Here is a 27,081-nt window from a genome sequence, read left to right on the forward strand (position 1 = left end):
CCGGAATTGGTATAATATATATTTCTTTTTATTGATTTTAAAAAACATTACATTAATTTTCTAACAAATTTTCACCAATTTCTCCACTTATTGAACAAAGGGGGCACGAGATTGAACTAAAGCCGGCGGATCGCTTTAGCTCCAATAGAAACCCTAACGAGATCTCATCTGTTGGGCTGGGCCCTTTTGATGATAATATCAATACATCACTAAAAAATTATGCCTTATTGGCAGAGTAATTTCATTCTTATAGATTATTTTTCTTATAGGAGTTTGAAGGGATACATTTGCCGGCCCAAATAAATGGGGCTCCGTATTAGTTCAGCCCAGTGCCGATAACATGAGTCTTCTGACCAGCTCTCGACGAATTAAATCAGATTTTTCAAATAAATTCAAATGCAAATTGCCTCCTTTATATTTGAAACCAGCAAATACTCCATATAATTTTTTTTTTTACAAATTATCCTCTCTTTTTCAAAAGATAAGGCAACTTACCCCCTACCAATAGTTTAGATAGAAGGAGTAATTTGCTTCATTTTTGAAAACATAGTGGATAATTTGGCATTTTATTTTTCACAAGGATGTTTTTAGTCATTTCTAAATTGTATTTTTTTTTAAGTTCTAAAATATTTAATGATATACAAACAGACTTTTGTATAGGTCACGGAAGGTTTGTACATGGATTTCGTGTATTTGGGAACATGAAATAATAACTTTTTTTATTATTCATCACAATTAATTAAATCATTGTATATTTTGTTGGATGGATTATGAATATTTTAATATTAATAACATAATAGTTAACTAACAACAAAACCTCCACTGATGATCAAGTAAAGTAAATAAATTCTGGTTTGTATTCTAAAATCGAGATGAAACCAGAATATGAGGGGTGAGAGTGTTCCTCAAAAGTCTACCAAAAATTTGCCATGTCAACAGGAATTCCAACTCTACCCCATTAGTGCAATTTATATCTTTCCGGGCATACCCTGGCCATCGTCACCACTTCCACCTCCGTCAGCACCACCAATAACGACGAAGCGACCGTCCCTTTGGCATTGGACCAGTCTATGGAGGTCGTCTAGCTAGTATACCTGCTTTTAGGCTTCACTCTTCTTTGGCTGCTGACTCAAATCAAGTTTGATACTAAATACACTTATTATGTGACAGACAAATAATAAAAGGTTATTGGTGAGCGGGTTGGGATGGTAACCGGTATAATGATGGGAAGCAGTAGTAGGGGTATGAAGTGATGTTGGTGGTGGGCTAGGTAGCTAGATGGTCTCGAGTGAATAAGAGTTTGGGCCATCAAAAACCCTTTGAGCACAGTAGTACTGTTTTCAATAAGGCTGTGGGTGTTACAGAAATGGAGCAGGTAGAGTTAAAAGCAGCCCAGAGTGGGGTACCTAATTCAATCTCCCCAAGCTTTTCTGAGCAGACTACTCGAGACCAGAGTCCCTTTCGCTCATTCTTTCTTCTAACAAATTTATCCATCATCAGAATAAAAAGAGGAAAGAGAGTGGGAATTTCAGAGAAGAATGTGAATGTGTATGTATCTTTATCGAAACATGTTAAAGAAGGTCTTACATTCATTCTCAACTCAATGTTTCACCTCACTTTGCAGGCGCCCCATATCCCTCCTCACTCTCTCTTTCTCTATTAATTATAAGGTTGATTACAATGAACTCCAATATTTCACATAATTGCGAATATCCCTTATTATTTAAAAAATTATAAACAATCTCTAATATTTGATGAAATTATGTATTTTTTTATGAATGTATGAAATTGTCAAGAAGGAATGGTTTCTATAATTACATAAAAGGTAAAGATATTTTATGTAATTAATAAACTATAAATACCCCTTATTAAAATTAGGAACTCAGAGATAAGGAAATGGGAAGTGAAAATATTGAGGAGCAGGCATAGGATTCCCACAACATGTCCTTTTAGGAGAGCGTGGTGGTGGTGGGATGCAGAAAAGATGTGGGAGAAAGCACATATGACGTGAAGGTTGGGGTTAAAATGTGTACACCTTATCACCCTCAAAAGGTAACTCTAATGTTCACTTCACATCAATTAATATTGTAGGAATCCCAAGCACATAAACCCCACATTCACATAAAGCTATCTATTCCAATTCCACCAAATTAAAATATGCTGCATTTTCATCCCCCACGTGGGGTCTTCTTTATTTATGTGGGTACAATTATGTATTTATTTATTTAATTAATTATCATCACATGCAGTTCTCGCGACTATATAATTTTTTTTATGTGAACTAAAAAAATTATTAAAAAAGTAAATTATAATTATAAATTATAATAAATATGGAGAAATAAGGTGAGAGAGAAATTGGGATAGTGGGTAGTTAAGAGAAAAAAAAATTATAAAATTAGTAAAAAAATATTATAATTAATAATCTAACAAAAAATTTTAAAGAGAATAAATGAAATAAAGGGTAAACTGGGGCAAAATTAATAATAGGACCAAAAATTTTAAAGAGAATAAATGAAATAAAGGGTAAACTGGGGCAATCTAAAATTGGTACAATTAAAAAAAAATATTTTATAATAGTATAAATAACAATGCTTTGAATGTTGTACACGTATAGGTTGGAGAAAAATGTTTGATCCAAAAATATGGAATATATATTTTTGTGATTTAAAGAGAGATTGTTATTCAATTGCCATGTTGATGAATCACCATCATGATCATATATATATATAAATGCATGTGTTTATATAATTGGATTATTTTAGTCTTGTGCGTGCATATATATTAATTATTCCGTGTGATGGAAAAAGAATTAAAACTTAATTTGTATCAAGCTAATTAAGGAACCCTAAAAAGAATAATAGTATTATTAGTAATAAAAAAATTCAAGTGATAATACGATGAATCTATAAATCATTATTTATATATATATATATACATATATATATTAAGAGAGAAAATACTTTTATTTTATCATATATATGATCTGCAAAATTTATTAAGTAGTGGTAGGAATTGTGTAGAAGTTGTCACTATTAGTAATTGATGTGAAAATAAATATGGGTCTAAAAATTATTACTATAAACAATATCTGATATTATTATGATTAATTAAATATTCTTTCACTAATATTATATTTTCTTGCAGTAAAAAAGATTTAAACTATATTTGTACATTTCTTTGGGTGAAAGTATACATTTAATTCCTATATAGAAATGTTTATATGTTACATCACATATATATACTAATTAGTTACTTAATTCTACTAGAATTAAAAAGGATAAATTTCTATTTAAACTAATAGACTAAAGAAAATAAAACTATTGTCCTGAATAAATTTTCTCCAACAAAATTAGCTTCCAATCATCAAAAGGTATCCCAATCAGCTTCATATCTTTCCAAAAATCGAGTCTTGAGCCTGCTTTTTCCAGCCATATTCCTGCAGGGTTAGGCGTGAGCACGCCTAACTCGTCCTTCTAATCTGTTCACATGTTGATTTTAGCTTCTTTTTCCTTTTTTCATTTCATCAATCCATTATAGGCTAATACTGCAATATGATACTTGATTAGGAGTATTTTGGGCACAAAAGAAGCAAAATATCACTTGAAATTAACAAAAAATGTACTCCCATCAGTGTCGAATTTTGGAACTATTTTAAAAATCCCATAAAAAAAATGACTAAAAATATTGAACTCCTATTTTATGAGACTAAAAGTATAATTTTGGCCATTTATGAAGGTAAGTTTTGAACTTGTACTAAGTGTAAAATAAATAAGTTGCACCTTGTAATCTTTGTATATATATAGATGTAATTAAGGAGAAAAGAAGAGTTATTAGATATATGATGAGAAAATAAGAAGAGAAAGTGGATTTGTAGTCTTTGTCTATATATATTTGCTACTCCAACCAACTTTATTAATATGTAGGGTAAAAATGCCCATCACTTTCCCTCTACACATATCATTATTTCACACCCAAACCCAACCATCTTTCTCTATTCTCCAATTTAATGCAAAAAAGAAATTGGTAGAGGAGCGTAAGCAGAATTTTGATGGGATTGGTGGGGCTCCGTGAATGAAAAAGACATATATCTATGGACTGCACTTTTGTAATTTTATTTTTTTTACAACCCACCTCCTAATTTAAATGCACAAACAACACAACACTTAATCCACCCACTTATTACAGATTGAGGCAAGAATTGATAGATTGCTTTTCACAAAGTGTCTTCTTTTTGCTTCTTAGACTTGTCTTGATCACCTATACATATATATTTCTCATTTTACTTTCATATATATATATATATATATATATATATATAGAGAGAGAGAGAGAGAGAGAGAGAGATGCTCCAGTTGATGCATTTTTCTTGTTTTTTCTGTTAATTACTTTGTTTGATCTTTCATCTTTGAAATGAATAAATCTAAGTTTTATGTATTTTTATAGTAATTGAGGATTAATAATATATATAATAATTTCTAAATAAAAATTTTATTTCAATAGAATTTATTATTTTTTTTAAAGATAAAACTTATTTTCGAGACATCTGAAGAAATGTAAGGAATTGGAATATAATTGAACTTTTTTTAATTATTTCAATAGCTGAATTTTAAAAGACGTGATGTTGATAGGTTATGTAATTTTCATACTTGATTTTGAAGAGATAATGAGGGTTGATATATATGATTCAAAGATTGGAATGTAAACTTTTGAATTAGAGAAATAATAATTAAATAAAAGTGAACTTTTGCAAGCTATTTATCCTTTCTAGATTTTGTTCACTTTCAGTTCCTTCTTTCCGTTTCTTTTGCCTTCTTTTCTCAGCTCACTTTTTTTTTTTGGTCATCTTTGAATTTCAAGATCAAAGTATATATATATGTAAAATGGACCCAAATTTAACATACTTAATTTCAATCTCAAAATCATGACATCGAATAGTCATAAAAATAATTTATTTAATTTCTATTTTACTAGAGCCCAGAAACAAAGCACGCCCACGATTTGCTTTTCCATTATTTTAATTTTTAATTTTTAATTTTTTGGGTAAATGATGATCAATAGGTTAACAATTAGGGCTTGAATATATAAATCAAGAACCAAAAGATTACCTAGAGCCAAACATCAATTCGCACTTCAAGCTTAATTAATTATTTTTAATTAATTGATAATAATCAAATGGAAATTATTATAATATATATTAGGTTCATCATAATAATGAATTAACCTCAATCGTGCTCTAATCCCAAACGTAGGGACACTTGGCACATCCCTATTTGTGGAGCGGACGCGCTAATTGAAATGATGATATATTGAATTAATTAGATATAAGCAGGAAATTAATCTAACAATTAATATTAAGCCCCACTAGTCCATACCATGTATCAATCTCTTTTGGGACTTGGACCTCACCAAAGCTCCACTTTCACACTCCTTTCTTGCAAGCAATGATGGTGTGTACCTTATGCTTATCACGTAGGACTTCCAAAACTAGTGTTGATTTAACACACCTAGAGATTAACTGGATAAATGCATTGTTAGAGTTTTGTCATAAGATCATTCCACAAAACATATGAATAATCAAAATCTCTATTTGACGCGAGCAAGGAATATCGAATACGAGGGTTTCTAAATACATTGGAAGAGAGTGTCACTTTTCCTCAAGAGTCAGTTTGTAACACGATCAAGTCAGGTCCCAAATTTTATACAAGAGTTTGCTTCTTAATGTAATTTCCTTGATCATGAGGCGACAATAAGACCCTTTTTTATCATCCTCAAGTCCAAACTCCTTAAACGGTCGATATTAAACCATCGTAAAGAAAGAAAGTACGTGGAAAAAAATTAAGAAAATGAAGGTAAGCCATGATTCTACTTTGAGGTGGGGAGCCGCCATTGGAGCTGTATAGGCCACTGTCATTAATCCTTTGGGCCATAATATACCTAAGAAATTAATGAAGCAAATGATGGCATATACACATATATATATATGTATATATACTTGTTCTTTAGTAATGGTTAATTTGGCCTACCATCTCTGAACTTCAAATGATTCATTGTCCATAATCTCTTGCTTTTCTTTTTGTTAGCCAGTTTTTGATCAGAGGCTACGCTCCACCAAAAATGATTCTCATCATCAGCGTTATCGCCCTCGTCCCCATACCCAAATGAACCATCACTATAGATGCAGTTTCATGCTGCACATTTTTTCTTTACCATTATGTGCGAAATGAGTCATCTTAATTATTATTTACTGCGTTCTAATTCATCAATAATTAGGGCAATCGTGTGATGCAGTACTTTTGGACAAATTAAGATTTGGGCATGCTTGAGTTGTAATAGTATTCAACATTGACTAATCTTGTCATCACACACGTCAAAACTATTTGTCCGACTAGAAAAGTTAAAAAGTATGATGATGGCCAGGGCATAAAGTCCGGCCCGCGGGACAAGTGGGATATTTGGCATAGTACGTACTATTAGTGTTGCACGAAATTGTGACTTGGAAAAATGACAAAATTAGAGGCATAATTATGAAAAGATATGCATGTAAGATATCGTGGGCTTGAATGGCGTTTAGTGTCACATGAGCAGAGCAGATCAAAGTAGGGTTTTCTCGATCAACTTTAAAAAGTTCAGGGAATAACAAGAGGAGAAAATAGCTGCATTTTTGCATAGGGTTCCATCACAAAAACTGGTCTTTAAATTGTAAACGTGTGTACATGGAAAAACATTTGTACGATTGATATATATATGATTATTAGTCTTAAATTTGAAGACTCTTTTTCTAGGACAACTCACCACCGACATGTCACTCTCTTACACCAAAACCACTATGTTTTACATGGACTTTCCTGTCATGTGTTTACATAGTACGTAACATTTTTACATCCCACTATATATATATATATATATCAAATTAAAATTTATTTCATCGATAATCTTATATACTATAGTATGCAACTGTTATATATATGATGTGTATGAATCATCTATGATTAACCAAATTGATTATGTGTTATCCTATAGCCTAGTTCAAAATCATGAATTTGAGTCTAACTAAATATGTAAGTATTTATTTTATTTTCTGTGGGATTTATTATAATTTATTTCATTATTTTTAGTTATAGTGATAGATTGATCGAATATTGATATATAACTTAATTTATTGAGATGTTGATGTAATTATATAACTATTGTTAAAATAAAAAAACTAAATTGATAATATATATATATATATATATGTGTGTGTGTGTGTGAGGAATGCGTGGTGTTTTTGGCGGGAGATATTGGGTGTGAAGAAAGGAAGGAATGAGAGGGCCATATATTTGCAGTTATTTGGGCAGATTGGTATATGTATGGCTCCCAGTCCCACCATTGCAGTTCACTCCAAAAGAGAAGGACATGACAAGATAGTAGCCACCCAGGCCACCTTCTTTTTCACTCCACGTGGCATGCCAATATCTATGACCTGCGCAACCCTACCAGTACCCTACATTCCTTTCCTAATTAAACTAATAAGAGTAGAAGTCTCTCAACAATTTCTTACATCCATGGATTCATGCTATATATGCAATCTCAATAATATTTGTCACTTTAAAAAAAAAAAATTCTTTTTTTTTTTAAATAAAAGAGAACCGATTATATTATATATTGCTGATTAATATTTACGATACATTTTACGAGCAATTATGTGCATATATAGCGTAAGGCAATTATTGTATTTACGAATTATTTAATAGAAAAAATTAAATTTAATTAAAAATGATCAATTCTTACCTAATTATAAACCATATGCCCATCATGCACATTCATGTTTATGGTTTCTGAAATAGAGTGCAGCAGGCTTAAGGTAGAGAGGGTGGCGATAGAGATAGGTTAACTAATTAATTGGGACAGTTTCTGTCCAAATTCTGATTTCTCTCTCTCTCTCTCTCTCTCTCTCTCTATATATATATATATATGGGAGCATTATGCAACGACAACTCATGCAATCTTATATATGTCGAATGAATAATAATAATGAATTAATAGAGCAGAGATAGATGGAAAGATGTTGGCTGTTGCTGCTGCTCTTAGTGGGCGACTCCAAAATATGCTCTTCCAGCGTTTATCCTTCAAGACTTTTTCTTCTCCAGATGACATCATTTATGACGAAACGTGTGAGGGTAAAGTTCCCATGTTTAAATTCACTTCATCAACAAAAATGCATTGAAATTCTATATTATACTCTTTACATTAATTTTTTTATTTTGTTTTATTAATTTAAAATTATTATCTCATTTAAATCATAGTGTATATACCCTTACGAATAACATCAACAAAAAGCAAAATATTAAAATAAAATATATACACTCGAATAACATATCATACTTTTTAAATTTTTTTGACATTTTCAAATAAAATGCCTCTTCGAAATAAATACCGAAAAAAAGTAGGTTCATCTAACTTATGACCCACATCAAGTTCAAACTGAACATCGAAATCAATAATCAAATCTTCCAATTTAACGTAACATTACAACAACCAAGATATCAATTAATTAAGATTAATCTCCATATCCTCTACCTTTCCCTGTTTCTTGTTCTTTTTTTGTCATATACAAACTAGATAGCTCAATCAATTAATTAATTCCCTTTTCGCCCCTTTACCCTGTTTTTTGTTTTACTCATCCTAACGGATTGAAATTAATTCCTTTTGGACTCATGATCTGACTTTTACAAGAATAAAGTGGCACTGTTAAGTCACTTAATCGTTTCAATCCCCCTTTTACCTTGTTAATAAATCAGTTAGCCTACCATCATTAATTTTAATAATCAAATTAGAATAGAATAACATTCACATTTATATTCGAGGTAAATTACATTGACACCTTTTGAAATTAGGTCATAATATACAAACACTTTCTATTTTTTGTAAAATTATAGTTACACAGCCTGAAGGATATTGTGCAATATCTTTCACGAGGTGTTGGTGTAAGTTATGCCTTTAAATATTGGGTGTAGTTGTAATTAGAATTATAATTTTAAATGATATAATTGTAATTTTATAAAATAAAAATATGTATTTTAATCTAATTTGAGAAGGTAAGGATGTAACTTAATTTACGGTTAGATTTAGTGAGGAGAGAAGGGTGAATGGTGAGAAACAGGCTGGCCGGTCATGACCAAAATCTGGGACAGGGAGATGGTAACAATATTCGCAGCAGTCTTTATGTCACGTGGGTTGCACCCCTCAACTCAACTCAACCCCACTCCATATTATTCAAACTGACATATCTCATATATTCAATTCTTTGTGTTGCAGATCATAAGGGATTCTATCACCAAAAACTTACAACAACCCAGTTTCAAACTACCCTCAAATTTAAAAAGAAAATAATAATAAATTCTAATATTCGATTGTCGCTATTACCAACGACTCGTCAAAATTTCCTGGTCAATGCGCCTCTTGCAAGATATTCCTTAATCAAACATATTATAAGAAAAGCAGAGCAATTTTGGATAATTATACCATACATTCCATGATTATATTTTTTTGATTTTTTTATGACATGCTTAAATTTTAAATTTTATCTATATAATTCTCCCTCTCTTGAATTTTCTGAAAATTTTGAATGGAAGTGAGAAGGAGGTAATGGTAATAGTTGAGTCACGAAGATTGTCAGGAAGTAGTATTGAGGCATCATCCGCCAGATGCAACAGACATTGAGAAACCACCAAAGAATTATAGCAACAGCAGCACACACACTACACATAGTGAGTGTGAGCGTGGGGTGGTGGGGTTAGTCTTAGCTCCCATCATTAACTCTACTCTCGTGGATTTCAGCGTTGTATGTATATTGTTTTTTTTTTTCTTTTTCTTTTATTTGTTTTCAAACATCACTTCATACCCGCGCTTATTATAAAGCAAAGAATCCGTTGATTATTTAAACAAAAATCAGAGTTTTGCACCCCACATTTTCATTTTTCCAACACAGTGAGAGGCCAACACTTTTGGACACCAAGAAAGCAACCATCCTCTTTTGAACACCGTAAAAGGAAAAGAAATAAACAAATCCCATGTTGTAATGTTTATTTTTACATACTTGGTTTGCAAGTTCTATACTCTTTCTTTCTCAAATCTCGATGCAGGTACATTTAAGATAACTTCCCTGTTACATATATATATGTGTGTGTGTGTGTGTATCAAGATTTCTGTGTTGAAATCTTGAAATGGGATCCTAATTAGGAGGTTTGATTCTTGTGTTACGTGTTTGATGTTTTGTTTCAGAAAGCAGAGAGGAGGAAAAGGTCGAATCCTAGGAAGTTTTTTTAGTAACGGGGCGGGTAAAAGACCAACAGTTTGATTTTTCTTTGTTTTTTTAGTTGATGCTGTTCTGTTCCGTTTTGGGAGCTGAAACAGTCTCTGTAAAGAGAAAAGGGTTAAAAGACTTGATCTTTTTCACGGGTCTTGTTGTTTTCTTTGTTATATATTTCTCACTCCCACAAAAGAATCTGCTCTTGAGCATGCAAGAAGGAAGAGAAATATATGAGGTGAGCGGAAGAACATGAAGAAGATGGAAAATAATAGCAGCAATACTGATGCAAATCATGGAAAAGTGCTGAAGCAGAAGGAAAGGCATATAGTTTCTTGGTCTCAGGAGGTGAGTTTCCCATTGTTTGTTTGTTTTTTCAATTTAATTTCTACTCTTCAGTTGCTGGATTGTATCATGGAGTTGATTAATCTGAATAGAATTTGTTTCACAGGAGGATGATATTCTGCGAGAGCAGATACGGTTACATGGGACTGAGAAGTAAGAATCTTGATTCCTTGGTCTTGAATAACATGGATTGTTTGATCCTGTTATGTTGGAATAATCATCATTCAGTGTTTTTGAAGGTTATTTTTGTATGGTTGAGTGAACTTATGGGTGTGATGTTTTGATAGTTGGGCAATTATTGCATCAAAGTTCAAGGATAAAACGACAAGACAGTGTCGGAGAAGGTTGGTGGAGAACAATAATAATCTTCCTCTGTTTTTATCTATAGAGTCCTGTTATCGCATCTTGCTGCAGGCCTTTGAATTAACATTATATGAACCAACTGCACCGTTATGCAGATGGTTCACTTATTTGAATTCTGATTTCAAGAGAGGAGGATGGTCACCTGAAGAAGACATGCTCTTATGTGAGGTACATCAATTTTTCCTACAACTTGTTTTTCCAGAGTCCCCGGAGTTTGCAGGACTGTTTTTATCCAAATTAATCTTTCTAGAAAGTACTTAGCTATCAGTACTTCTTCCCTTTTTAGATTAATCTTTTTAATTTCGTTATCTTTATTGGTGACTGCGTTGTAAGTAGAACTATTATTGGATAATATCATCCTGAGTATATGACAACCAGAAATTTGCATTTCATATTGATGGCAAAGATGAGCTAATGACTGAAGCTGTCTTTCAGGCACAGAAGATCTTTGGAAACAGATGGACTGAGATTGCAAAGGTGGTTCCAGGCAGGTAAAATTCAAAATATTGACCATATTTGAGTATAGTTCTTGATGTAAGGAAGTCGTGGTTACTGGTACACTCTTTTTGTTTGCAGAACTGATAATGCTGTGAAGAATCGGTTTACCACTCTGTGCAAGAAAAGGGCAAAGAGGGAAGCCTTAGCTAAAGAAAACAGCAGCACTTCTTACATCAACTTAAACAACAAAAGGGTTATATCTCGTAACGGGCTCAACGCGGATGGAGGATCCGAAAGTGCTGGACCTCTTAAAAAGATAATGTATAGTTAACCTTAAGCTTCATTAGATTTTAATTTGGGATTAATATTCTTGTAAACTTACGGTGTGATTTCAATCTAGAACCAATGTCTCAAGTACCATGGAAAATTTCAGACAAGGAGAAAAATTAGCAGGCGAGTATGGTGTTTCAGATCATCTACTTAGACCTCCATTTACAGTTCTAGCTCAAAGAGTCCACAGTTGTGAGGTTAACTTCCACACTCAGCTCCATCCCAACAATATAAAGGAGGCATCAAGTGATGGATGTGAGTTTGAGAGACCTTTTTGTTTGTAGTAACACTGTGAAATTACTCATAAGTACCTAAAGTCACAGTAGAAGGAAGAAACAAACGAGTAGATCATGCTTTTTTAAAATGATGCAACTGTTTTAGAGTACATCAATTCCAAACATAAAGATGATATATTTTTCATTTGATGTTCGTGCAGCTACAAATAACAAAACTCAGAAAACATTTCTTGAAAAGGATGATCCAAAGCTGCTTGCATTGATGCAGCAAGCAGAATTGCTCAGCTCACTAGCAGTCAAAGTTAACACAGAGAAGACAGATCAGAGTCTTGAAAATGCCTGGATGGTACGTTATAAAAGTCGTTCTGTCCTGTGTCTCATCAAAATCTTGTTGTATTGTATTATGCACCGGAATATGCTCTAAATCATTGATGAAAATTCTCTGTGGTTTAATGTGAGATTCAGCTGTGAGAATACCAACACGACATCATTTTGAAATATAATCTGCTAAGATGAAAAGATAAAGCTATAACAAATTTGAGGTTTCCGCACAATGACATGCTGTCTCCGAAATCTGCCAACCTGTGTGTTCTGATGACAATGATTCACATCTTATAAAGATCTTAAGTTTCGGGTTTAATATGGCGCAGGTCCTTCAAGATTTCCTGAAACAAAACAATGAAAACGATTTGCTCACAACCAGAAATTCAGATAGTGATTTTCAACTAGAGAAGTTCAAAGAGTTAGTGGAGGATCTAAGAAGTTCTAATCAAGGCAGTAGATCATGTTGGAGGTAACTTAGCACGCATACTGTGTTCTGCTAAAGATCTTATTTACCTCCACAGTATCTAAATTTGATTTTGGCGCAGGGAGCATGATGTATATGAGTCATCCCCAGCCAGCTCTGAATACAGTTCGGGATCAACTCTAATCTCTAACGCGGCAGGTGATAAAACAGAAGAATGTGAAGCTGAGGTCTGTGTGTTGCATAAGGAAACTGGACATGAATTGCTATCGGATCAATTAGATCAAAATTGTGCTTCTGAGAACAATGGAATATGCCATACTGCAAGCACAAATGAAGGTATAAGATATAACATGTTAATGATTCTCTCATCTTAAGTTGGTAAATTGAACACTCGTCTCGAGCTGATGATCTTTCTATGTTAATCCAGTGGAGAACATGTTGACATGCAATGATGTAAAAGCTGACAATGAAGCAGTATGTGCATATTCTAACACAGGATTCAGTTCCCCTCTTCATGTGACACCGTTATTCAGAGCATTGGCAGCAGCAATTCCCAGCCCAAAATTTTCAGAAAGTGTAAGAATTCTGATCTTTAAATGCAAAGAATAGTGCACCAATGTCATATATATTATGCTTTGTGGTAATGGCATTGGCTGCCAAACACACTGTTCCTTCCAATCATCAGTTCATCTGTACAAGATTTGTGTCCACGAAATATGCTTGTTTGAGATCCTTAAAGTTAGAAACACAGAACTTGTACAGTTTGCATTTCACCATTATTTTCTATTTCCATTGACCAATTTAACATTCACTTTGCAGGAAAAGCACTTCTTAATGAAAACACTAGGAATGGAGTCAACTTCCCCAAGCCCAATCTCCAATCCCTCCCAACCTCCACCCTGCAAGAGGTCTCTTCTCCATTGTCTATGACCATTGTCACTCATCAACCTTACGCGTGATCTGTGCAGAGTCCAAGAATCACCAAGACTATCCCTCAGGAGTTTTCGTGAATAGAGATTTTGATTTATCTTTAAAGACTTCTTTTTCCTCGGATTGCAGCCACCTCGACCTGAGTTTTTTAAGAATAGGCCTGTGGAGATCTGCTTTTTTCCTATCTAGTGTGCTAAGGAGCATTCTAGTTCTTTCTTTTGAAGATCGATTGCTGTGATCTGCGTCCAGGAGTTCTCGTCCTAATACTCACGTCGTTTCCCGTGTGCTTTGTATGGTGTGTTCATTCTTTTGTTTGTCTTATTATGGAACTCAGATATGGCACTCTGATGTTCCTTAGAGTTCTTTTGGCTACATAAGCCTATATTGTACAGACAGAACCAACACTAAAAGTTCTTAGTCACTAAATTGTAACTATACAATGGCACCTCGCCAAGATTACCTTTTAGAGAGATTTTATAGCAAAAGAAATGCAGAAAAGAGAGAGAGAGAGAGAGAGAGAGAGAGAGAGAGAGATGGAGCAGAAGAGGATCAACTCGATACCTCTACTGGCATATTTTGGTGTGCAGACTGCAGAGTACTATGTAATAAGTTTTCATGGTGTTCTAGTTCTTTTCTTTTGCTGATGTAATCCATATCTAATGGAGAGTTGAGGACACGCTTCTTCTTGTCTGGACTGCTACTTGTCTCACAAACATCATTTACTTACCATTAAGTGCATATAATATACAAAGATGACAGTGTAAATTGGACTTCAGTAAAGCATAAGCAGAAAAACTGGCAGCCTTAAGAAACAGATGTTAGGATTGAAGTTTTTACTTACAGGATGGTAAGATTTCACTGCTTTTTCTATGGCGTCTTCTCTGTGCCTGCCTCTGTGGGGATGGCTTGTGGGGAAGAAGAGGGGTCTGTTATTTAAATTGGTCAGCGAGTGATGGAGGAGGACAGGGGTGATCATAACCAAAGAAAAAGCTAAGAGTAAAAGAGTGGAGGGAAGCTTTTACAAATTAAAGTTTGCTTTCCCTGACAGTCACTCCTCAAATTGGTTTTGAAATTTACTGAAAAGACTTAGATTGGTCACCTTCCAGAGACTGTATCATGAGGGCATTTTAGTAAATGTATATTTCACGTGCTGAAACAATGCTCCCTTCTGTACTGTTGGGACCTCAATTGTCTGAGACAATTCTAATCAAGTGTATTAAGATTATTGCTGCTGTCCCACCTTAGCAAACGTCAGTTACTTCAAGCCTATGTTCTGCTTCTTATCTCTAGTACTCTCATGATTAAAGCTAGAATGTCAAAATAGCAAAGTTTGCACAGCAAAACTGAAGAACTTATCATAGATTGTTTAAGCATGTATAGCACCTTTACCGTTATGCTCATCATCTTGTTTGGAAAATAGAATTAATCAGAACTGTCTACGCTGAAATGTAGCAAGAAACTACAAAAACTATCCCAGTCATTCAGTTCACGTTATGAAACTTATGACTTCAGGGATACAAATATTCTATGCCTATACCTACAATTTGACCACTAGGCCTTTCACATAGAATTTTTATCTTAAGGTTAAGAATGATAAGTCTTAGTAGCAAACTTCACGAGCTAACTCATGTGGACTTCCGCTTCTTCTGCATTCTTTGCAACTTCTTCCATTTTAGGTAAATTTGGTATGACAATCCGGTGAAGACCATGACTACGCTTCCCCATTGTTTCTCCGAGAGAGGATTTCCACTCAACAGTGAAGACACCACTATGCTCACAAATTTTCGTGTTGTGGTAATAGTTGTGTTAGTCAAGGATCCAAACCGACTAATAGTTAAAAAGATAAAATTCTGGCCGACTGCTCCACAAAGACAGTAAAGAAAAATGTCCCATGCTGCCTCTGGATGTTGCTTGCAGAATCGAATTGCATCATATCCGATAGCACCTGGCCAGCCAAACATGAATATCATGTTGTAAATGGTACCCCATAAGTTCATCCCAAGCATTATGTTCCATGCATTTGTCTTCGGATACCTGAATAGCAATGTCAATTTCCATTAAATTACTACACACTATAATCATATCAGCAGTTAGTAAAGTAAAGCATCCTGCTCTAGGTGCAAAGTTGTAGACAATTTAATTTTGAGTGATATTAATGTTAAAACTTTTGGTGAGGGAAGGTCAGTAAGGAGATGAAAAGTACAAGCCCAATCTTGTGTCTGACTGTTCCCCAGTACATTAAACCACATTTATATCAACAGAGACAGTTCGAATATATCAAGTACAAAGACAGTAGGTTTGGTGGCAATTTTAACTCAGAACCTATTAGCATACTCCAGACACACCAATATGGAACGTAAGCGAAATGAAGATATGGTCTACCTGGCCGTTATTGAATCCTGAGTAGCATTGGTGAATCCATCAAAAGCAAGGTTCAGAAAACAAAGACTGTATCCAATTGGAGCATTTGGGTGTGCTAGTTTGCTTATTGTCTTCGAGCTACTCTGAGGACAAAAATTAATTACAACCATGATAATATAAAATTCAGAAACAGAGATTTCATTATGTGGTACAGAATGTAAGAAATGTAAACTCATCAAGCTCACATATTCCCGACTACATAATTGTGGATTAAATAGATGTTGGATGTTTCTTTTCATGAAGATCAAACTGAATTCTTCCTTGATGCTTCTGAACTTGGAAAAATATTAAAGAGAAAAGACACTGCAATGACATCCATAAAGGCATAAACAGCAGGGTATGAACTTGTTTCAACTGGTACTGCTCTCATTTCCTTCACTATCTTTTCATATGGAAAAATAATGGAGACTCCTGTTTGGAGGAACAGTATCAACACTTAGTGAACTCTAAGATTGGTCCCTGTTGGAAATATTTGGCTGTTCACTAATCACCAAGTGATTTCTACAAGAAAGATGTAATAGAACCAGACCATGGCAACAAGAAATTAATAGTTACCTTTGATAGTGCAAAAGTGGATATACCTCCAGCGACAAGCAATGTGCAAACATACTCAGGGAAGGTATATTTAATCCCATAAACTAGTGTTCCCATCAGCATCACTGCCCAAAGGAAATGTCAATTATAAGATGTTAGCTATGAGCTTTTCAATTTTATTCCCAGCATAAACCACCATCACAGTTGCCAGCAATAATGGTAGTTTCAACAAGATTAAAAGTAGCCAGGCTAAATTGGTCTAACTACATCCAACATCCTGTAAATGAGATGCCATAGTCTTCTTCTTCTAACCAAACAATTCCAAGAAAAACCATTCTAAAGTTCACAATGGAAAGTCAGACCATTCTAAAGTTCAAATGAAACAAATATGAGATTTAACTTGCAAACGGATTTGGTTCATGCGCTTTATTCTTTGTACCATTGAATAGTAAAAGGCATGCCTGTTCAATTAAACTATTTAACAATAATTACATAAACTCACCTGGAATCATTTTTGAGGACTTTGCCAGCACCTACAAGTATCAAGTCCAGCATTAGTCCACCACCTTGGAAGATTTTCATATAAATTAGAAGGCCAATAATCTTTAAGATCTTGAGCATGCCTGAGCAGGATAACTAATGTACTTCAGTGCTTCAATCCCCATAGCCGGGCCAATGGTGTTTGTAATGCTAGCACTCCAGTAACTCCACCATGGAGCACCGCCGTTACCAGAATTTGACCAAATCTTTATCACTTTGCAACAATCACAGTTAAAAAGATAAGCGCCCGCAGATGTATAATTCCGGTTAAACAGAAAAATGGGTGCTTCAAAAACTTACTCAAAAAAGACCACATTAAACATACTACATTTTGTGCTAAGTTCAAGAACGCCAAGTGCTCAAACCTCTTCTTATCAGGACCAAATCTCTTTGTCGACCTAAAACAGCACAATCACAAAAGACTCATGATCACTATTCGGATACGCAGAGAAATATATTACACTGAAGCAAAAAAGGCATCATAAAAAAACGTTACAAGCAACTAAGACCACAATAACTCACTCACACACGCAACACAAAGATTGCTCTACAACCATAAACTTTCCAAAATAAATTCTCAAATTTCAATCTTTTTCTCCATTTCATCTCATCCTCCCAGAAACCCGAAACCTCCAAGAATCAATCAAAGAACTAGGCAAAGGCATAAACAAAAAAAACTTGTCAATACGTATCAAAGATTAAAACCTGCAGTCACCAAAATCATGCGAGCTAAAATATAAAACTATAGATACTCACACAGTCTCCTGAAGAACGCCTTGATAAATGTAAGCCGCCCAAATCCCAGCGACACAAAAAGCCAGGAGAAAGACGCGGCGGAGTCCGGCACCGTGAGACTCCATTTGAACGGAAACGCGTGGGAAAGGGAAACCACCAGATCGCCGCCCCCCTTCCAGTAATCCAATGCACTTGTTATTTATTTCCTTTTTTATTTTTTTCAGAACATTTATGATTAAAGTCTTGTATTCTTCCAGTTTCAGTGTCAGTCAGGTACGGGGTTTTATGAGGAGAGTTGAGTTGGGGCTACGGATTTCCAGGTGGTGAACAATGACTGGTCTTATGGGTCGAAGTTGAATCTGATTGGATGGAGTACGTGGTGTACAAACCTGGGCCGGATCCGGGTCATTAGGTCTGTAATCCCTGACCCACCCCAATAACTTGGAGATGGGCCAACTTCTGGGCTGAAGTTTGAATAGCAGTTTCGTACACTTGGGTTGGGCCCATCCAATCTATCCTCTGATAGTTTCTGGGCCATCCAACTTCATAAGACTTATACTTAAATTTGACAGTCGTATCAATCATGGAAAAAATTGGGATCAATTATAGCATTTGAAAACAATTCTGTTTGTTTCTAATTTTCAATTTTTGAAATAGTAATTCAAATAAAATATATTTATTTATATATATTTTTTTTAATCATACAATTCATTATAAAATACAATCTCATTAGCTTAATCTAAATATATTCTCATTTCACACAAAAATTTATACAAAATTGAAAACACATATTTTTCACTGAAAATGAAAACACAAACAAAGAGGAAAAATTTCCAATATCACTTGACGCTTACAACTTCAATTAATCTGAACAAAAGGCCCCTCTTAAATTCTAAAACAAAAAGAAGAACAAATTTTTGTGAACTCTAAATGGTGACACTGTGTTCTTGTAAAAGATAAGTCATGGGTTTGATTCTTAGAACGAAGTTGGAACCAATTTGATCTCATTCTTTTTTTTTTTATTAAAACAAAAAAACCCCTATTTAGGGTTGAATGTTGATGTTGTAAATCAATATATGAAAGTATATATAGATTATATGTTGTATTATCATAATATATACAGGTCTCCCTATTTAGGGTCTTGCTTGTTGGTTGTTGGTTGTTTCAATGTGTGACGCAAGCAAGTTACTTCATTTTGTCAACTGAGCCAACAGAAACAAGTGAGCCAACACAAAAAGCTTCACTTGTTTGTGTTGGTACCTACCCATAAACCACATGCAATAAGATAATGGAATATTTGAGGCAGAGATTAGACAACTCCGGGTGAGAGTGAAACCAGAAGAATCATGTAAAGAGAGTCCTACCCCTGTTCAATATTATTACAAGACACGCAACAATTGGTTGGAGAACCTCGTAGTCCTCAGTGGGTGGGGTAGAAGAACCAATGCCCAAAACACTAGCTTCTTTCTTTTCCTCACTTTCTACCTTTTCTCAAAAGGATCAAATGCTTCCATTCAAAAATATATGAGTGTGTGCAACTTTAACTTTTGATCCTTGGATAGGAAATAAACTGCTCCATGACCCACAATTTTTGTCAACTCAGTTTAGATTTTTCTTTGTAACTTAAAATTATTTATAATATAAATTCACGTTATCCTTATATTTAAAAAATTAATGTGAGCGTTATTTTTTATTCTTGAACACGAATCAAGAAAGGGTTAAACAAGGCACAATTGTTTTAGCATTTTTTTTATTGTAAATTGATATCATATTTTATATATATATATATATATATATATATATTTTGGGGGGGGGGGGGGAAATTATAGTAAGAGGGGCCTCCACTGAGATTTATTAGATGCGTTGAGAGGGTCCCCAATGAGATCCAAAAGTCAATCTTAAGCAATTATGGTGGGAACAGATTTTATATTCTTTTGCTTCAAATATATATATATATGTAAAGGTAAAATGCCTAACAAAAATATCTAATCAAGTGGAAACTATAAAACGGGTAATAATTAATACACACCCGAATTTTGATTGGGTGGTTGCAATGTCAAAATAATGTATTTTATTCAATATTAATACTATAATAGCGAAATTTTCACAAATTTACAATGAAGGTAATAATAGGAACAACCATCAATCATGTTTTAATTTGGTTGTTAATTTTATGAACAAATTTATAGTTATATGTTAGAATCTCATCAGACTGTGTGCTTATTTATTTTACTTTGTTTAAATTATTGTACATAGGTTGAATTCAACAATGTTTGTCACAGTTAAATGTGAAATGGATTGAGCAGCGGGGAAAGGGAAACACGTTTAATACAGGATAAGAGAAACCCGTTTTCGCCATTTACTTGGGTAGGAGTAAGGAGTAGGACACCTCCCAAAGAGATAGATGTGATTGTGAGTGAATACTGAAGCAGGCAATCAGGTGAAAGAATTTAAGGCAACCTCCATTTTCCTATCTATGCAGTTTTCCTTCTGTTTTCTCACTTGTCTCTGCATTTTGCAAGAAAGTTGAGAACCTCTTGTCTTCTTCTGTTGCCTGAAGCATCTCTGTTTCACTGAATTCCCCAGCGAAACGTATAGAAATCTGTTCAGTTCAGGTATGTTAAAGAGCGGGCTTCATTTCCTGCGCTATTCTTGAATTATTTTTCGACCCTTTATTTCTCTTTTCTTACTTGATTGTTCTCTTGAAGTGTGTTTCGAGGCCCCTTTTGTTGTTGGTCTCTGTAGAGCAGATAATTATGGGAAACTGCTTTGGTTCATCGGCAAGAATTGATGCAACTCTCACCAACCCATCTGGTATTTTCATCTCTTCTGTTTCTTTTATCTCTCTGTTTTGTTTGTGGAGAAAACTTTGGAATGATAGAGAGAGTAAAGATGTCTTTTTGACAAGTGTAGTTTCTGTTTATGATCTTGTATGATTTGGATGGCTTAAGGTTGTAGGCAAAGTCCAATTCTAGGACCTGTAAAGTGAAAGGGAAAAATGCAATTTACCATATTGCAAATGTGCAAATGGTAAAATTGCTATATTTTTTTTATAGGCAGTAATTTGTTCATTTGCAATATTACAGTGTAAATTGCATTGAACCTTAAAGTGAAATTTGGTTGGCTTTTGCCTTTTCTAGTTTGGTTGTTATTTCAGAAGTTGGCCCTGTTTCCAACTTATTGGAATGAGGAAATGATTAAAATCACACATTCCTGTTCTCTTGTTGATTTCTTTTGGTATTTTAATCAGAAAAACTTTGGAGGAAGTCAATTTGTTGGCTTTTATTTGTTTGATGCTCGAATTCCCTCTGAGTTACATATCTAAATGTTCTGTTTCTAGAGTAATTAAAATCATTAAAACATTCTTTTTTTTTTTTTTTTTTGAGTTTGTCTGATCATACTAGTACTCTGTATGCTGGCAAGATTCTCTGATCACCCATGCTTGGAGTTTGGATGTTTGTGTAGGTTCTGTTCACTGTGATTCTAGTTAGAGGGGGATTTTTCTTGTCATTTTGTAAAACATCATATAAAAGGCCAAAACAAGAGAAAAAAGGATATAAATTCTAAATATGATTGAAGATAAGCTGATGACCGTTGCTTCCACAGATTCATCACATAGACTGCTATAATAGGAATCTTTTTACGTGGATTTTTTAGCTGTTAGGAAATCGCACTTCACATAAGTAAACATTTTTGGCCTTAATAAATGAAGGACGTTGTTAACTAAAATATTAATCACATAGTTAATCTATTCACTCCATGTTTATTGTTAATTATTTTGAATCCATTGCTGTCTCTGAGTTTCTTTAGAGTTAATCAAACAGAGTACATTTCCAATGAAGACTAGTGAATCATTTTTAGCACTCAATCTTTAATACGGGGAAAAATTATAACATTTCAATAGATTCTTGGAAGATGTCAGCTCATGAGTTGATTGGAGGTAAATACGCTCATATCTTGCGTTTGTTCTTTTTTTGAGCTTCAGAAGCTTCGAAATTTCCTAGCAAAACCAGAAATTCCACTGCTCCTTCCAACATAAGCATTCCTTCGTACAGTGTCAAAAGCAATGCTGAAAGTCTTCCAACTCCAAGATCGGAAGCTGAAATTCTATCGTCTCCGAATGTTAAGGCCTTCTCATTTAATGAGTTAAAGAGCGCGACCAGAAACTTTCGACCTGACAGTCTTCTCGGTGAAGGAGGATTTGGCTATGTTTTTAAAGGATGGATTGATGAGCACACTCTTACTGCTGCAAAGCCTGGATCTGGATTGGTCATTGCGGTCAAGAAGTTGAAGCCTGAGGGTTTCCAGGGCCACAAGGAGTGGTTGGTATGTCTTTCTTTTGCCACATATGGCTTAACTAATCAAATTCTTACTGGTATCAATTTTAACAGTGTCTAATATATGCAGACAGAAGTTAATTATCTGGGGCAACTTCGTCATCCAAACTTAGTTAAACTTATTGGGTACTGTTTTGAGGGTGATAATCGGCTTTTGGTATATGAATTCATGCCAAAAGGAAGCCTGGAGAATCATTTATTCAGAAGTAAGTGTTGCTCTTGAGATAAACAAATAGACTGTTGTTGAAGATCTTTCCTATTGATATATTGATGTCATTCTCAACTAATGCATCATATGTTGGATAAATTCTTGACTTATATGTCTTTGCACTTTTACTTAGTGTCCGGTTATCAACTGCATTTATTCTTTCCATAACTCTCTACTCCATCTTTCACTTCTTGGTGTTATAGTGATTAGCAAGATTTGTGAATTGCCACATACATGCATGGGATAAAAACATTATTAAGAATGTTTGATTAATAAGACTTTTAGCATGAAGCTGTTAATTTCGTGCATTCATTGCCAGAACCTAGGTTGGATTTTGACCTCTGTCAATTATGATTTTATATATGTATTGCCTACAAACTTATTGCATGATTGTAACTCTACAACTAGATCTCAATCAGAAATATTTTATGTTATTCGTAGCAACTTGTCTGAAACTCTCAGTTTTGGACCTCTAGCATCTGGTCGAAAACATGTGCAGACATTTAAATTACATTATATGCATGCATTGCAGGAGGGCCTCAACCCCTCACTTGGGCTACGAGGATCAAGGTTGCAATAGGTGCTGCCAGAGGCCTTTCTTTCTTGCATGAGGCGGAGGAACAAGTGATATACAGAGATTTTAAGGCATCTAACATTCTTCTCGATGGGGTATCTTCAGAACGAGATTCTCATCTTCCACTGGCTTTATCACAAACAATTCTTCAACTGTTGCTATTTTACACTCTGACCATTCTTTTCCGGGATGCAGGAATTCAATGCCAAGTTGTCCGACTTTGGTTTGGCCAAAGCTGGCCCAACTGGCGATCGGACTCATGTTTCAACTCAAGTTTTGGGTACACAAGGATATGCTGCGCCAGAATATGTCGCCACAGGTTCATTTATTTAACACATAATTACATAGACCCCTCCCGTGATTTAGACATCTTTAGAAAAATCCCTTGGTCTTGTAAAAATGTTGCTGGACCCTTGCTGACATATTTACACTGCAGATTCCTCTTGGAGACCAGAGTGCTAGAGGGAATTTGTAGTGTAAAATATGCCTGCAAGAGCTTTAGCGTAATTTTTTAAAATTAAGTGTTTTCTTTTTTAATATATGCAAACCTGCAGGGGATTTTTATGTAATTGTCCTTCAATTTAAAATGCTTCTGCAGTTTTTGTTTGCATTTCATTTGATCTTTCATTATTGAGCAGGTCGATTAACAACCAAAAGCGATGTGTACAGTTTTGGGGTTGTTATGCTTGAACTGCTATCTGGACGACGGGCTGTTGATGAAACAAAAGTAGGGGTCGAGCAAAAGCTAGTTGAGTGGGCAAGACCATATATGGGCGACAAGAGAAAGTTGTTCCGGATTATGGACACCAAACTGGAGGGGCAATACCCTCAGAAAGCAGCATATACTGCCGCTACTGTTGCTGTGATGTGCCTAAGCCACGAGGCAAAACTCAGGCCTCGCATGGCGGAGGTTTTAGCCACACTCGAACAGCTCCAAGCTCCAAACACTACCACCCAATTGAAGCCAGAAAATCGTGCTGCTCTCGGTCATGTATATATGTCTCCAATAAAACAACATTCACCTCTGAGTATGACGCCGCTGGCTTCCCCATTGCAAGCACAGCGAAGATCTTCAAGTGTAAGATGAGGCAGTCAGGCAAATTATCAACAGCCCCTGCTGGGGTTAGCATCTCTAGTATTTCCTGTTTCAGGCCTGTCAAATGGACAGAGAATTCCCCGACCCAGGCTCATCAGGGAATACCCATATCCTGGACCTGTTTCTTGTAGCTGTAAATTTCTCTTGTAGGGCATAATGTTGATTTTTGTTTCATTTCTGGATTATGGCTTCTGACTGGAGACGGTTAAATCACATATATTCACTTTAAGATATAATCATCTTATATATTCTGGATTTTTATGATATTTGTTTAATTAATTCTCAAGAAAGATGACCAGAACTACTTCCCTTGGCATAAAAAAGCCAAAATTCACTGTTTTAAACATTGTGTTTCATACAGTTTTGTACTTGAATTAGATAATTACATGAGAAACAAACATTGCAACTTATATGAATTTCTGGTTCATTAAGCAACTATATATGTCCCTATATATAAATAAAAAAAATAAAAGAATAAGTTAAAAGCAAAGTTCATATATATATGGAAGTTTTTAATATCTATACTATTTATTATGGGTCAAAACTTTAAAATAACTACAATAAATAAAATGTGTATTGATCAAAATATTTGTAACTCTATTTATTTTTTCAACAAGTCATTATTTCTTTTGCTCAATTAGTTCTATCAGTAAACTTTTTTTGGTATTACACAATTAAATTAATTAATTTTATCAGATCTGATAAGTTATTCATATTAGTTTTTTATAAAAAAAAATTAATTACAATACTAAAAATAAATAACTTAAGCAAACACATGGAATATGTTGCGGTACGTTAATACGCTCCGGATTTAGACACAAAGTGCAAAACTTCTAGGTGGAGCATAAGCCAACTGTAACTGTAAGTATTCTACTTGACTTGGGATTCAAACTCCTCCAAAACATTAACAACTCTCACAACGCTTTATAAATACTACGTACTAATTCCTCACTGTCCCTCGTTACCAATCTCCCCCGCATCTGTTTTCAGTCTTCCCTCAAAACCCCCTTCAGGTTCATCTTCATCTTCTTGAAACCTAAGCCATGCAAGATTTCAGAACCTGCGTCGAGCAGTTGTTCCTAGATACCAAACAACTGCAACAAAAATCATTCACATCCCAAGATCCGACCCTCCCCGCCTCTGACGAACTCCAGATCAACTTCATGTTTTCCTGCCAACCCGTTTTCTTAGAATGGATTTCAGTCCCAGATTCTCCCCAGCCTGAGTTTCTGAGAAGGGTCGACCAGCCGTCTACCGAGAAACTCATCCGGATCAATTTACAGCAGTTGTTAACAGCGCGCAGAACCATCAGAAGAAAACTCAAATGCTTGCCTGTCAGGGCCAGCGTGCGCCGGGAGTTGTCCGAGTTCGCTGTGAACAAAGCGTGGGACGTCGTTGAATCCACGCCCGTGGAGCATAACACGGTATATCTTCATTTCAGAATGCTCATGATTCACAAGCACGTTTTCGACGAGAGCCATGCCACCAATTCGATGGAAGAGGATGAGGAGTATTTGGTTCCTGCTGTGGAGTCGTCGATCGAGTCCTTGGAGAGCAAGAGATTGACGGAGGCTGGAACTTGCTCTATTTGCTTGGAAGATCTCGTGTGCGGCGGTGAAGGTGTGTTGATGCCTTGTTCGCATATTTTTCATGGGGATTGCATCAAGAAGTGGCTGAGGACTAGTCATTATTGCCCTATTTGTCGGTTTGAAATGCCCACGAGTTAAGAATTTTTGTATTCAAATGAGGTTTAATCCTTCGAATCAAATTAAATAAATAGTTTGTGTATGTAATTAATCATATTATTTAAATTTGTACATTAATCATACAATAAATATAATATATTTATAATATAATTTATTTAAATTTTATCAGATCTAATTCAAATTAGAATTTTTCAAGGAGTTAGATTAATATGCACAGTGGGCCGAACTAGACTAACCCGACACAAGACCAAATTGAATCAATAAAAAAATGAGTTGGGTTGATCCAGGCTCGTTTGGGACATGACTGGTTCTGGATCTGTACCAGGTATTGAAATTTGGGATCAAGCCAGCCTAATGGCTCAAAATTATCTGGTCTTGAATCGGGCCTGGATCATATCTGTTAGGCTATTTTTTTAATTAAAATAATGTATTACATACAACTTTCATTTTATTTTTCTAAACTAACTATGCTAATAGTTTTTTATATTTTTAACACTCTAAAAAATTACTATATTATCATCTAAGTTTATTATTGTAAGCTTGTTCTAGTCAAATTATAATTATTTAAGTTTATTATATAATCTTAATTATTATTATTTTTTAGTTATGATTTTCTGTGTGATTTTAATATTACTTATTTTATTAATAATACAACCATATTGGTTGCTAATGAGAAACTTGAGTGGCTTATAAAACCCAAAACCTCCTCTACCTGACAAACCCGTGAGGCTTATATGAAGTCAAAGTGGACAATACATCGCATAATGGGACATCAATCGAGTAGCAAGTCGCATAAATTTGACGTTGTCTGTGGGAACGATGCCATGTGCTCCTCCTAAATCCTTCGTTTGGGGGCTGATGATGTAGGCAAGCATCCCACATTGGTTGTAGACGAGAAGCTTGAATTACTAATAAATCCTAAGTCCTCCTCTCCCTAAATCGTTAGGCTCATACGAAGTCAAAACGAATAATAACTTGCGCAACAAGGGACTGATGAATCGCAAGTTGCATCATGAGTTTGGACAAAAAATGACGGGGTAGCAAAACCAAATTACATAAATTTTTTATTTTACTCCTTATTTAAATGCCTATGTACTAATTTTATACTTAGAATGGAAAAAATATAATAACGTTAAGATCACTTCATATATATATATATATCATTTTATCCACTTTATAAGTATAAAAATAAATATAAGAATGCTAAATTAGGGACAAAATTAAAAATTCATATAAAATTTTTTTAGCTAAT

The 27,081-nt window shown here is 34.6% G+C and overlaps 4 protein-coding genes and 1 long non-coding RNA gene across 7 annotated transcripts; 3 read left to right on the plus strand and 2 right to left on the minus strand.

The window, feature by feature from the left end:
• On the plus strand, positions 9,664-14,364 carry LOC105156552 (transcription factor MYB124-like). Of its 2 annotated transcripts, none has more exons than XM_020691436.1 (13): positions 9,664-10,124; positions 10,264-10,636; positions 10,740-10,786; positions 10,921-10,977; positions 11,092-11,164; positions 11,432-11,487; positions 11,573-11,755; positions 11,835-11,887; positions 12,201-12,346; positions 12,651-12,793; positions 12,870-13,084; positions 13,176-13,324; positions 13,568-14,364. In XM_020691436.1, exons 2-13 carry the CDS (start codon positions 10,541-10,543, stop codon positions 13,676-13,678), a joined length of 1,329 nt encoding a protein of 442 aa, XP_020547095.1. In that variant the 5' UTR covers positions 9,664-10,124; positions 10,264-10,540; the 3' UTR covers positions 13,679-14,364. The 2 variants fall into 2 exon arrangements, with proteins under 2 accessions (XP_020547095.1, XP_011071018.1); XM_011072716.2 differs by having other exon boundaries at positions 9,669-10,124; positions 11,835-12,019.
• LOC110011392 lies at positions 12,426-14,362 on the minus strand. The gene is made up of 3 exons (XR_002286402.1): positions 14,240-14,362; positions 12,838-13,066; positions 12,426-12,665 (listed from the first exon to the last, which is right to left on the minus strand). It is a non-coding gene; the product is annotated as an uncharacterized LOC110011392 (long non-coding RNA).
• On the minus strand, positions 15,022-18,181 carry LOC105156553 (UDP-galactose/UDP-glucose transporter 3-like). The gene is made up of 7 exons (XM_011072718.2): positions 17,930-18,181; positions 17,474-17,571; positions 17,257-17,387; positions 17,136-17,166; positions 16,655-16,758; positions 16,061-16,182; positions 15,022-15,712 (listed from the first exon to the last, which is right to left on the minus strand). The coding sequence occupies exons 1-7, from the start codon at positions 18,031-18,033 to the stop codon at positions 15,304-15,306; spliced, it is 999 nt and encodes a 332-aa protein (XP_011071020.1). The 5' UTR covers positions 18,034-18,181; the 3' UTR covers positions 15,022-15,303.
• LOC105156554 (probable serine/threonine-protein kinase PBL3) lies at positions 20,065-24,378 on the plus strand. Of its 2 annotated transcripts, none has more exons than XM_011072720.2 (8): positions 20,065-20,348; positions 20,431-20,523; positions 20,617-20,722; positions 21,894-22,234; positions 22,316-22,451; positions 22,986-23,122; positions 23,223-23,346; positions 23,666-24,378. In XM_011072720.2, exons 3-8 carry the CDS (start codon positions 20,665-20,667, stop codon positions 24,112-24,114), a joined length of 1,245 nt encoding a protein of 414 aa, XP_011071022.1. In that variant the 5' UTR covers positions 20,065-20,348; positions 20,431-20,523; positions 20,617-20,664; the 3' UTR covers positions 24,115-24,378. The 2 variants fall into 2 exon arrangements, with proteins under 2 accessions (XP_011071022.1, XP_020547099.1); XM_020691440.1 differs by having other exon boundaries at positions 20,435-20,523.
• Positions 25,167-25,850, plus strand: LOC105156761 (E3 ubiquitin-protein ligase RNF126-like). The gene has a single exon (XM_011072980.1). It carries the CDS (start codon positions 25,167-25,169, stop codon positions 25,848-25,850), a length of 684 nt encoding a protein of 227 aa, XP_011071282.1.

This window comes from Sesamum indicum, linkage group LG2, assembly GCF_000512975.1.
Source record: "Sesamum indicum cultivar Zhongzhi No. 13 linkage group LG2, S_indicum_v1.0, whole genome shotgun sequence".
Taxonomy (NCBI): Eukaryota; Viridiplantae; Streptophyta; class Magnoliopsida; order Lamiales; family Pedaliaceae; genus Sesamum; species Sesamum indicum.

Excerpts from the sequence above, each read along its gene's own strand:
- LOC105156552 (XM_011072716.2), top strand. The coding sequence starts at position 10,541 with ATGAAGAAGATGGAAAATAATAGCAGCAATACTGATGCAAATCATGGA. Across the intron at positions 10,637-10,739 it reads TAGTTTCTTGGTCTCAGGAG|GAGGATGATATTCTGCGAGA; the intron begins GTGAGTTTCCCA and ends TTTGTTTCACAG. Across the intron at positions 11,488-11,572 it reads GCAAAGGTGGTTCCAGGCAG|AACTGATAATGCTGTGAAGA; the intron begins GTAAAATTCAAA and ends TTTTGTTTGCAG.
- LOC105156553 (XM_011072718.2), bottom strand. The coding sequence starts at position 18,033 with ATGGAGTCTCACGGTGCCGGACTCCGCCGCGTCTTTCTCCTGGCTTTT. Across the intron at positions 16,183-16,654 it reads CCACTTTTGCACTATCAAAG|AGTAGCTCGAAGACAATAAG; the intron begins GTAACTATTAAT and ends TTTTGTCCTCAG. Across the intron at positions 15,713-16,060 it reads CAGGATTCAATAACGGCCAG|GTATCCGAAGACAAATGCAT; the intron begins GTAGACCATATC and ends ATTGCTATTCAG.
- LOC105156554 (XM_011072720.2), top strand. The coding sequence starts at position 20,665 with ATGGGAAACTGCTTTGGTTCATCGGCAAGAATTGATGCAACTCTCACC. Across the intron at positions 20,723-21,893 it reads AACTCTCACCAACCCATCTG|AAGCTTCGAAATTTCCTAGC; the intron begins GTATTTTCATCT and ends TTTGAGCTTCAG. Across the intron at positions 22,452-22,985 it reads GGAGAATCATTTATTCAGAA|GAGGGCCTCAACCCCTCACT; the intron begins GTAAGTGTTGCT and ends CATGCATTGCAG.
- LOC105156761 (XM_011072980.1), top strand. The coding sequence starts at position 25,167 with ATGCAAGATTTCAGAACCTGCGTCGAGCAGTTGTTCCTAGATACCAAA.